The sequence below is a fragment of the Trachurus japonicus genome, chromosome 20 (assembly GCF_045865225.1).
Source record: "Trachurus japonicus isolate A0001 chromosome 20, Traja_1.0".
NCBI lineage: Eukaryota > Metazoa > Chordata > Actinopteri > Carangiformes > Carangidae > Trachurus > Trachurus japonicus.
In genome coordinates, this window is record NC_140926.1 from 14,404,897 (window position 1) to 14,417,143 (window position 12,247).

At 45.3% G+C, this 12,247-nt stretch overlaps 2 protein-coding genes and 1 pseudogene across 3 annotated transcripts in view; all 3 read right to left on the reverse strand.

The window, feature by feature from the left end:
* LOC146966635 (histone H4) overlaps nucleotides 1-12,247 on the reverse strand; it is a 126,835-nt gene that overhangs the window by 5,649 nt on the left and 108,939 nt on the right. The window lies entirely within an intron of this gene.
* On the reverse strand, nucleotides 1,096-1,717 carry LOC146966638 (histone H1 pseudogene; annotated as a pseudogene). Its single transcript, XR_015034474.1, has one exon. The product of XR_015034474.1 is annotated as a histone H1 pseudogene (transcript).
* Nucleotides 3,979-4,411, reverse strand: LOC146966639 (histone H2B 1/2). The gene has a single exon (XM_085763713.1). It carries the CDS (start codon nucleotides 4,399-4,401, stop codon nucleotides 4,027-4,029), a length of 375 nt encoding a protein of 124 aa, XP_085619839.1. The 5' UTR covers nucleotides 4,402-4,411; the 3' UTR covers nucleotides 3,979-4,026.

The following is a 12,247-nucleotide window of genomic DNA, read 5'->3' on the forward strand; positions in this document are numbered from 1 at the left end:
ACGCAAAACCAAACTCCAACTGTTCTCTGATAAATATAACTAAATAACTAAATAATAATATAATATTATTGTAAGACAATGCATATTTTAGGAATATTATGCTTATTGAGACAAAAAATCAAAAGTTAATCAGTGATATTTAATCAATGTAATGAATTAATTAATGTTTTTAATATGTTGCAACCGTCCCTGATCCGTGTTGCAACTGTCCTCAGGTTTGGGGTCAGATGCAATGTCTGAATTCTCCCATTCAAATGAATATTGTGATTGATGTGTCATATGTAACCATCTTTAAATGTAACCATGTTTAAATGGCATGGCTAATTAGCAGACACTTGTATGCTTCATCTATCAAAGTGTTTCATCAGTGGCCTGTGGTTCATATCAGACAACTGGTGACATGTTAAGAATTTGAAAGTAATATTTTCATTTAACCTCAACATACACCGGATTGACACATGCAGCTGTAAGAACCTATAACAAACTAATTTCTTTCATCATGTAATCATGTCTACCAAAGTCTCACAGTTTAACATAATTCAGCTCTGTTTCAGTTTGATTTTCGCTTCACTTACCAGAGATGATATGCCCTCTGTAAAATAAAAATGTTGCACCCTCCTGTTCTGTATTTACTAAACTGTACAGAACTTATCATAAATTAGTTGTAGGCTACAATGTATTTGTACCCTACAACTAATTTATGATAAGTTCTGCCAGCATCGCAAATGTTTTCACCAGGTTAAATTATAAATCTTAAATAGTCAAATTAAGTTTGTCAAAAAAAAATCATGAGAGGCATAACTGTAACTGTATGCCATTAAATATATTCTCATCTTTGACTAATCATGGGCTTACACATTCATTTAAGTTTCAAGATTCACTTTTTCCATACTGTCAGCTTAAGTAGTGGTATTTGTTCTGACATGGATGACTGCTAGTACTAACATCTTATCTAATAAAACTGTAACTCAATGTTGAGATTTATTTCTGAGTTACTCAAGTGACTTATTAGATAATCAGTTAAGAGGAATCAGCTCTTTTAGAGAAATGTGTGTGGCTCTTAAAAGAGCCGTTTGATATTATTTTTAGGTGTCTGAGGAACAGCTCACTTCTTCTTGGGTGCTGCCTTCTTGACCTTAGGCTTGGCCACCTTCTTAGCGGGGGACTTCTTGGCAGCAGGGGCCTTCTTGACCACCTTCTTGGGGCTCTTGGTTGCCTTCTTGGGGCTCTTAGCTGCTTTCTTGGGAGCAGCTGCTGGCTTCTTGGCCTTCTTGGGGGACTTCTTAGCCGCTGGCTTCTTGGCTGCCACCGCCTTCTTGGGCTTCTTGGCCGCTGCGGGTTTCTTCGCTGCGGGCTTCTTGGCTTTAGGAGCGGCCTTCTTGGCTGCGGGCTTCTTGGCTTTGGGCTCGGCCTTCTTGTTCATCTTGAAGGAGCCGGACGCTCCGGTTCCCTTGGTCTGGACCAGAGTGCCCTTGGTCACCAGGCTCTTGAGGGCGATTTTGACGCGGGACTTGTTCTTCTCCACATCGTAGCCTCCGGCGGCCAGAGCTTTCTTCAAAGCGGCCAAAGACACACCGCTGCGCTCCTTGGAGGCACCGACAGCCTTCACGATGAGCTCGCTGACGCTGGGACCGACTTTCTTGGGCTTGACGACCTTCTTCTTGGCCGCTTTGGCCGGGGCGGCGGCTGGAGCTGGGGCTGGAGCAACTTCTGCCATTGTTTTCTCGTAACTGCACGGCTTGGATTCACTGAGTGAACTGTTGGAAATCCCGGAGCAGGAGGCGGTACTTAAACACACCATGAGAACCGTGGAGACTCAGTCCAGCCGTGGCTCCTCTGTGCAGCCTCGACACAGGGACACTTTGTGTTTTCTCGTCGCTCAAAAAAGCCTCAAAAATCAATGTAAGAAAGTTACTAATGTCTGCTATTGAACTGAGCCGATAGCGGACTTTATTCTCTTCATATTCAAGTCATGAGGAGCTCTGATTGCCTCTGGGTTTTGTTTGTGGAGCCTCTAAACCTCAGCTGATCACCTCGTCGGGCACCGCAGCTCAGTGACTTTCCCCACTTTTATATCTTCTAAAACCATATAAAATGCACCACAATTGCACCGAAACTAGTTTTCTAGCTCGTCAACATGTTTATTCAGAGATCCTGATTAAAAAATACCTCCCACTGATGTTCAGTATACTGTAAATTTGAGTTCTTCTCTTGACAGCAAACACACTGCTGATGGCCCAGCTCGACTGAAACCAAAACCTCAAGTTATGAACATTTAATTCTGAGGATACCATATAAAATTGATCATGTTTAGAAATAAATGTTGGTAAAATGTACCAGAAAAAAAGTTTTGTATGAATTGACATCCATGACGAATAAATGCTGAGAATAGTTGCAATAAAAACAAATAGGACATGGCCCATGTAGAGCAGCCTATTAGGCCTATTAGTTGGTTCTAGAAAGTCAAAACCTTTACGTTTTCTGTATATCTTTACTTGTTTGTTGAGATTCAACATCTTTCATCTGAAAAGTGAGAAACAGGAATTAAAATGTCACTTCAACAGATTATGTATCCAGACTTTGCAATGAGAGGGAGTAATGAATACACTGAATGCAATGAATAGACTAGTGTTTTCTAATAGAGCCTTTATAGTGTCATTCCAGTGACTATGATTTAATGAATTATCTTTATGAAAAAATAAACATAGATTTTATTCAAACGATGATTAACAGTGTGGCCTATACAGTTGCATGGATGTAAGTAAAATGTAGATGTCCAGATACAGTATAGTGTTGAGTTCCAGGACAGGATGGAGCAGTCCTGGCTGATAGTAATAGGTGAAAGGGAATGTGTTTGCCAGTTGACTGGAAACATTAACAAGCAGGGCTGCAGATCAGATGTCAGGATTGGGGGGACACAAAAGTGACTTTTTTTTTGTCATCATAAATCCTAACTTTGTAGAGGCTCGCCATATCATTCAAAAAGTCCTGCACAGGGAATCATTTATTGTGCTTACCTTTCTTCTTTATTGTGTCCTAAAGAGCCAACAGCACGCATCACTGCTATTAGTAAATCATAATTTTAAGGGTCTCTGGCTAATGTCTACTCACGTTTTTATTTATGTTTCGCCTCCCTCCCCAATTCTTCTCATCATCTTTCTTTTCTCAAATTGTATGAGACTACTTTATGCATGATTCATTGATATGGATGAATATCAAAATGTGAAGCCCTAACCAAGTTGTGTAAACTAACTGATCATGTTTTTACAATGCCAGTTATGCTGTCTGAAAATACATTTGTTCAGTTTTGAATAATTTATGATATTATTATTATTATAAATATTGATGACCCGGGATCCGCACCCAGGTTAACAATTTTGAGAAAACTTTTGCACGTGCATGTTGTGCTCAGATGTTTCTTTCAAAGGCACAACGTGTGAGGTATTTGTATTTATATGGATGCAATATATTGTGTAATGCACATTTCTTTTTAAGTTAAGTAGTCATGTGTCAACACCGATCACTGTTTTGTAATAAAACAGCTGCCTGGGAACATGAGGCAGTGATCATAATAATAATAATGAATTTTATTTGTAATGCACTTTATATTGAGCAAACAATCTCAAAGTGCTACATAAGAAAAAAAAGAAAAGTGAAAGTTAAAATTTGGAGAGAGATCATCTTTAGTCTAATTCAGAAACAGAAGGATATACATAACACAAATTGTTGTAGAAAAGAGAAAAGGGATGAATGTATTTGGCAACAACTGGGTCCAAGACATTACCATGGGAAGTAAATGTGTCATCACAGTGGGGGCATTAGCTATTATAAAGGTCAGTTGATTTCATTGATCAGTGCTTCCCCCTGCAACTATATCACTACAGAGAAACATCTGTATAATGTACAGTTATACATATACCAGTAGCACTAATTGCGCATACTATGATAAAATGAAGGTTTGCACTTTTAGCTGAAGTGTGTGGCTCTGAAAAGAGCCTTTGGATTTGGTGTAAACAGCAGAGGTGTTTACTTGGAGCTGGTGTACTTGGTGACGGCCTTGGTGCCCTCGGACACGGCGTGCTTGGCCAGCTCCCCGGGCAGCAGCAGCCTGACGGCGGTCTGGATCTCCCTGGAGGTGATGGTGGAGCGCTTGTTGTAGTGAGCCAGACGAGAGGCCTCGGCGGCGATGCGCTCGAAGATGTCGGAGACAAACGAGTTCATGATGCTCATGGCCTTGGACGAGATGCCGGTGTCGGGGTGGACCTGCTTGAGCACCTTGTACACGTAGATGGCGTAGCTCTCCTTCCTGGTCTTTCTCCTCTTCTTGCCGCCCTTCCCGGCGGTCTTAGTGACGGCTTTCTTGGAGCCCTTCTTGGGCGCGGACTTTGCTGGTTCAGGCATGTTGATCAGAGGATCGTACAAACCACAATGCTGACGGGAAGGAGGCGACTGGTTTTATATAGGCTGTATGCAAATGACGCTGTGAGGCCCCCCTCCTGTGATTGGCTGAACTGTGCGGCGTTTTCACGTGAGCCAGATTCTATGAGTAGGCTATAGGCGTATATAGTCCTTGGGCCAAGACCCCAAATTTCACATATCAGTATCACCTGGAAGGGCAAATTCTATTGTGATTTTGTATTCCTATACACCCCTATATTAAGTTTTGATAAGACCCTGCATCATCTTTCTTTCATCATATCCTCTCCTTTGGGTGTGTTTGTACTATTGGCCAGCCAGAAAGACTTGTAATAAACCCTTAAGTAGTGTTTCAAGTAATTTATCTAATATAGGTGTAAATAAGCTTCAATTAGCCAATGGTCAGGTCCAGAGCAATAGATATAATTATAGATATAATGTTATATCTATCGCTCTGGTCAGGTCTAACTCATTGCAATGTAGATAGATAGATAGATAGATAGATAGATAGATAGATAGATAGATAGATAGATAGATAGATAGATAGATAGATAGATAGATAGATAGATAGATAGATAGATAGATAGATAGATAGATAGATAGATAGATAGATAGATAGATAGATAGATAGATAGATAGATAGATAGATAGATAGATAGATAGATAGATAGATAGATAGATAGATACCTTTATTTACAGTGACAAATAAAAAACTATGCTGGGGGGTGGTGGTGGTGCCGGCTCCTTCAAGTTTCTTGGTCTGTTGCCTCACAAAGCTCAAGTTGCTCAGGCTCTCCCTCCAAGCCCAGATGCTCTGCTGTACCAGGTAACAACATTGTGCACTCCGATCCATCATCTAAGATAGCATAGGTATCAAAGGTTTTGTCCTTGTTGGAGAGTCTCACTTTAACAACTTTGGGCCTTTCTCAATACCAAGAATGCAAAGAACATTGAACTCGGGAGATCACAAGTACACAGAATGCTCTGTTTTCATTTTTGAGACGATGCGTTCTCTTGATCATAGTGATTGTAACATTTCCACCAATGGTCTCACTCTGACTGCAAAATTCTGCATCATCTCCACAGATGACTCTAGGGAGATTTAAATTAATTTAAACTAGTCTGCATCTCTCAGGGCCAGCTGGTGTGGTTGACCATACTGTCACTCTAAGGCTGCTAATGCCATAGTGAATGGTTGTGGATCATGTGCATAGGAAAGGGCAATATGGCCGGCAGAGAGGAGCTGTAACTGATACAATAGGATATGAAATTTGTACAGTTGAGGTTCCTCTGTTGGCAACGAGTTAGTCAGAGCCATCTTCAACAGTATAAACCCATGAGGGTCATCATGGCTGAAATATGGGAATGAAGATCCCTCTATACTCATGTTGAAAACCTGGAACCCATAGTTTGCTGCACAGGAGCCACAGGTAAAGAGAAGTTAGGATTAGCAGGGGGAAAGCTCCAGTAACGTGTGGGGCATATGAAACTGGAGCTGGGGGGCAGTAGGGGACGTTAAGATGCATATGGTGCCTGTTGGGGCTCTTTATTACACTCCTCTTCTGTATCTCCCTCCAAGTAACCCTGCTCACACTGCTCAACTCTGTCCATCAAGACTGGAACCATACTGTACCTCTTAGTTGTGCCAAGTCTGTAGATATCTTGGAGGCATTCTCTCCCACTGTGGCCTTTCTCCTTGCTCTCTCCCATCATGTTGCTGAATGGGTCATGGGTTCATTTTCCAGCATGGGTGTTCGCTCAGGCTCGAAGGACCATGAAAAAACTCATATGTGATGTCCAAAAAGAGTGTTGAATGACTTTTAATGTGTTATTGGCCGTCTGTGTTCTTTTTCAAATTAATAACAATCTGCCTATAGGAGAAAATAACAAAATGGGGGGAAAATAATAAAAAGATGCTCCTATGAAAAGGATCATATTTTAATTTACTTCTATTGACCCTAAAAACAATTTAGTATAGGTAAGGTTTTGCCCACTCAAGTGATACCGGTATCTGGTCTGGCCCAATAAGGACTAATACTGCTCTGGTTGAATGGACACGGATGATAACACGGGGGATCCCTGCCAGAGAGGGCACATAAATCACTCTCTCTTAGCTGAACACAGGGCTGAGAGGATCGCTGTCTTCAGAGGCAGGTGTTTGAGAGAGACGTGTAGGAAGGGCTCAAAAGGAGGCTCTCTCGGGGCGCGTAACACCAGCGGAAGATCTCACTGCGGAGCCAGGGGGCGCGTCTCTGACGAAACGCTTAAGCAGGGGATGTGCAAAAACACCTCTCCAAAACCTTCATGACAGGAAGAGATAGCAGCAGCAGCATGTCTTCACTGTAGAGAGCCATATTCCTCTGTGTCAGAGTCGTGCCAGGGCAAGGACCCTCTACTAACTCGCACTGATGGGTGGGAGGTAGGGAGACCGCAGAGAGACAGAGATGATTGTGTGAGCAGATGTGCTACTCATAAAAACAAGGGAGTGATCGCACAGCCTCAGCAAATGAAGCGCTGTGACACTTCGCAGCAGCCGAGGAGGAGAGTGTGGGGAAGGTGTGTTATAGTCTAGTGCAAACAGTGGCCGAGACGATGAGACGAATGAGAGGATTATGCTCCTTACCGGCTGGTGGGTAGCTCTGAAAAGAGCCGTTGGTGTCGGCAGGAGCCGGAGAAGATCACACACTCCCCGCATCACGTCAGAACCGAGGCTGCTTGCTCCGCGGGCCGGACCAGCCCCGCCGCCCCCGGCCCCGAGGGCGTGAGGAGCGGCGAGCCGCGGCGGCCTGGAGGCGGGCGGTGGCGCTCTGCCTCAGAGGCCCGAAGAGCCCCTCGGGGCTGATGGGACCATGGAGCAGCTCTCGGCGGATGGGGGCCGGCAGGTCAGACACGTGCAGCCAGATGTTGCGCTGCAGCATGGTCTGCCAGGCCATGACGCGGGCCTGGGCCTCGGTCACGGCGGTGCAGAGGGTCACGGCGGCCGCCATGGCCTTCCTGATGTCGGTGGCGACGTCCGGCCTGCAGGCCCCCGGCCGAGCGACCGTCGCTGCCGCGGAGGAGCAGAGCAGCTCCAGGTTGTTGGCAGCAGCCGCCGACTGGGCGGCGACCTGGTGCGACCGGTCGGTGAGCCGCGCCGCCACCTGGTCGTGGGTAGCAGGTGGAGCAGGTTTCCGCCTCCCGGGGGTGTAGTAGGGGGCCTCCGGCAGCAGGACCCCGACCAGACTCTCCTCCAGCGGCGGCACAGCGGGGAAGCCGGACGCCGTCAGCCCGTCCACCCTGCAGAAGAACTCGAACCGGGAGACCGGAGCTCCCAGCCTCCCGGGCTCGGAGAAAGCCTGGTCGATGAGCGGCCGGAGCTGCTGCAGCCGAGGCCACACGGGGGGTCGTGGTAGAGCGGGGGCTGGGCCGTAGAAGCTGTCCAGGAGGCCACGGGGTGGGGCTGGAGGCTGGGCCGGCAGGGGGATGCTGTGGACCGCGGCCGCTGTCTGAACGATGCCCGGCAGGTCCTGGAGCAGCGTCGGCTTGGCTGGAAGTCTGCTCTTAACTTCTTTCTTCTTCGTAGACTGCATCTTTCTATAACAATGAAGAAAAAGTGGGAGCAGGTATCCGGGTCCGCAGGTGTCATATACCCATGATGCGGACCGGATGGGGGCAACTGTGCAGGGCACAGTGGCGCGAAAGACTTTTCCAGAACTGCGCATGCGCGGAGGATAAACGCAAGACCCAACTTCACCTCGGTCATTGCTTTGCCCAATAAGGCTTTATCGCTGTCAACACTCGTCTGAATACCCGAGAAAGCAAGAACAAAACACAATTGACCCTTTGTTGGCCTTCTGATTGGTTGCTGATCCACCAATCAGAGCGCTTCTCCCCATGTCACATGTTGCACAACATTCTAAGGTTGGACAACCCTGGAATGAAACCCTATGAAACAAGATAGGTAGACAGCAAGTTTTTCGGCAAAAACTACTTTATAATTTTTCAATATAGTTAAAATGTGCCTGGGGTTCCTGCAGTAGCAACTCACGATATCTGGAACGTATTCATGGAGTCATTTTTATCCCATTCCCCAAACCTAAGACATCAATAAACATGTAGGCTACTGTATACATATTACTTTAACCTTCTGTTATGTATTTAGTTGAGCTTAATAATAGGGTTTGGGGGTGGTCTACTAGGGGAGCTGTAGACATAGGTCAGGGTTAACTGCAAAGTTTTGTTTGTTGTTGTGTGCAGTCCTCATGAGAAGTGAGCCTGTTTTTCCCTGGCTGTATTACTGAAGTGCTATTGAAGCTCATTCATTCTCCAGTCCACTCTCTGGTCGTGTTCACAAACAGAGAAGATCTAATACCTTCAAAGTTATCTAGCAAACGTAACATTACCGCTACTAATGTCTTTTGAACTTTGTGAAGTTTTACGAGGAAAAACGGGAGATCGGCGGAGATTAGCTTGTAGCTAACGTTAGCTAGCGTCGTTAGCTACTAGCTAGTGAGTGACCAAAACAATGATTTTACCCCATTTTTCGGAAAAGTCAGGTAATGCCCGTTCAATCGCTATTGAGCCACGTCTGTCCTCTATCATGGACACTATTTTTCTGATGTATAAGTTAATTCAAATTTTCCTTACAAGCAATTTAAATCTGCCTAATTTTCAATGGTTTCCAATGGGAGTTAACCCTTCCGTGACCATTGTTTGTCCAACCTAGCAACAGTAACCGTGGGGGGCGGGGCCTTGACAAAGGGTCATGTGACGTCACGGCCCGTATGGAACGCCCCCCTGGCGGTCAAAACAATCCACTTCCCCGCTGTCTGCGGCTTAGGACAAGGCAGAAAAACACACACTGCTCCCTGCTGCTTCAAAAATACCGGTGTTATGGCCCAACTGGTGTCTGATTTAACTGGTTACCGTACCGAACAACAGCTGTGCTGCACTTCCGTCCGCAGATTTGTCACAAATTCACAAATCAAGCCGCAGTTCACATGTTACTGCAGCGAATATGCTTCTGTGAGTGAACCTGTTCAGGCAATCTACAGTCAGTCAGCGCCACACTACTCTCACTCTGCACAATACTGCACAGTATGACAAAGCCTGTCATGTTAAAGTTACGAACTAATGGAAAACACTGTGAAAATACAATAACAACATCGTCCTTGCCGCGCCGCGGTCGGTCCCGACCCCCGTTACCGTGTCGCTGCCGCCGCGGGCGGTGCTGCTGCCGTGTCCGGTGGCGGGCGGTCCCGCCGGGTTACCATCGCCGCCGCCGCCGGTCCCGCTGCTGTCGGACCGCCGTCATCGTTGCCGTCGGTAGCGGTACGTAGCAAAGCTCCGGGGGGTAAAGGGGGGGCAGCTGGTCACCGTGCAGCCCAGCTAAGGGCTCTGGTTTGTGGGTGAGAGGAGCAGGCAGCCTGGGCTCAGTGAGCTGGAGCTCAGACTGTGGAGCTCAGCGGAGCTGCGGTACCAGGACGGTGTTCCCGCACAGGGAAGTTACAGGTACATTTCTACCACTTCAACGAGTTCAGAAACATTATTTTAAGATCAAAAAACTACAAAATGGGGCTTTTAATCAGACACCAGTTGATAACACCGGAAATATTGGTTGCAAGCGGTGGAGGATGATGGATTCTCCACCAGGTAAATGTAAACATCGTCCAACTCGAGCTTCGGCAGGGAACTGGTCATTTTAAACAGCTGGTATACAGCAGCTGGTGTTGAATATGGGTCACAAGTGCCCAAAACTTCAAAGTTGTTTTTTTATCTTTCTTTCTCGGCTGCTGACAGATGATTTAAGTCATTACTCGGTTGTTTGTCCATAGAAAGTCCATTGCGGGGCCATTATGGAATGTTGCTTTTGACCGCCAGGTCCCTGGGAAGTGACGTCACTGAAAGCTATCAATTGACCTTTCGCAAAGGCCCCGCCCCCCTTAGTTACCGTTGCTAGCCCGACAAGCTCGACGCTGACGGACTGTAAACACAGCTGGTCATGGCAGGGAGAAGTATACCGGTCAGTGTCAGTGACTACTTTTGGAGCAATAACTCCGCAATTTCATCAAGGTCGAGGCAAAAGGGGTTGCAGTATGCAGTGGAGGGGTACATTCATTACATCCAAATCAAGAAGCAAGGAGAAACAACAACTGTGGAGGCGAAAGCAGTCAGATCAATGAACAAATCAGAAAAACCCCATGACCTCTACCTGAAATGCAACCATAACAGCCTGCTGGATCAGTCATGCTCTTGCACTGCTGGGTAAGTAGGAGACTCTTGTATGCTTTAGGATGATGTTGACGGAAATATTTAAATTAATATGATAGTTGCTAACAAGTTACAGCTCCGCCGGTTAAGTCAGATAGCTAGTCAACATCCTGTCAACTGTCAGCTGTCATACGACCTGCCTGTTATACTAGTTCTATGGATGTAAGGCATAAATGGTCATGTACGTATTATAGCCTACGGGATTCCTGATAGCCTAGTTAGATAGCCTACACTTCAACAGAGCAACCACGTCGATGTAAACAAACTATCATGTAACTGTGACGGCACACGGGTCACTATTGGACAACCGATCTTACCGGCTTGACCATGGGCTTGACTGCTCGGCTTCCGGGTAAGGTAAAACACACAGAATGGGATCGTTGTAAAGGCTGAAGTGTCCCGCTTTCATTAAAAAAAGAATTACGTCGCTATCATTTTCCATCCCGGAAATAGACCCGAAAGAGTAGGCTACAACTATAACTTTACCTCTGTCATCACCGGTGATGCCGCGGACTTCTCTCTGAGATTTCTGACTTGAAGGGCAAGATTCTTGTATTTGGAATATCGTAGCACACCACACAATACGATCAAAACTGTTCAATCAGTTATCTTCATGTGTGGAGTCTCCCACAGCTACAAAAAAAAAAAAATCTGTTGAGATTTAGAAAATCTTTGTGTGTATGTTATGTTATGTTATGTTTATTTATTTGATATGGACATCACAAATACATTAAGACTGTTCCAGTGGACAGAGATGCTTTGCTTGAGTGTGTATAGCACAAGTGCTAATTTTCAACACCAGTCCATAGGCCATAGGTGTACCAGGTTTTATATGTCAACATAACATTGCTGTAGCAGTAACTATCATTATTGTCATAAGGCTGGTTAAAAAACAAACACCTAATGCTACTTCTGGCTTAAATCAGTTCACCAGGTTTTTGCTCACATCTTGTATGCACACCCTGGATCTGTGCCGTGCCAGAAGTGAGGACATCTCCTCCACAAGCCAGCCCCAGCAGTGGCACAAAGCCAGAGGTAAAAAAATAACTGGACGACCTGTGAGCGGTGTGGTGGTAGCTAAGGCCAAAGTCAACCGCAAGCGGAAACCCATCATGTCCAGTTATATCCACAATAAGTAAGTATTTTATTCTAGCAACACCATCAGTCACTCTGTAGTATGTATTTATCTTTGTCTTTATTCTAACTATATTTTTATTCTGTTTGAATAAATCCTACATTTTATAGTATATGCATATTTTTTTGCAATAGAATATTTTAATTTATTCTATTTTATTACATTTAAATTCCTATTCCTAGTTTTACCCTACATTTAACTATTTTTGGTATCTTTATGTTTGCACCTGACACCAAGACATTTCTGAATTCACCTCTGAATGTATTTGTTATAGGAAAGAGTTAGGGACAGGAGTGTATGATCTACTAAGGGAGATGTCAGATGCACCCATAAGCTACATTGCTAATGAAATTGCACCTGAGGTAGAAGTTGGAGGCAGGAAGTATGCAGTGGGGTGCGGTCTAAGCCACCAGGTGAGTTGAACTATAGAAGATTCAAGCAAGCCAG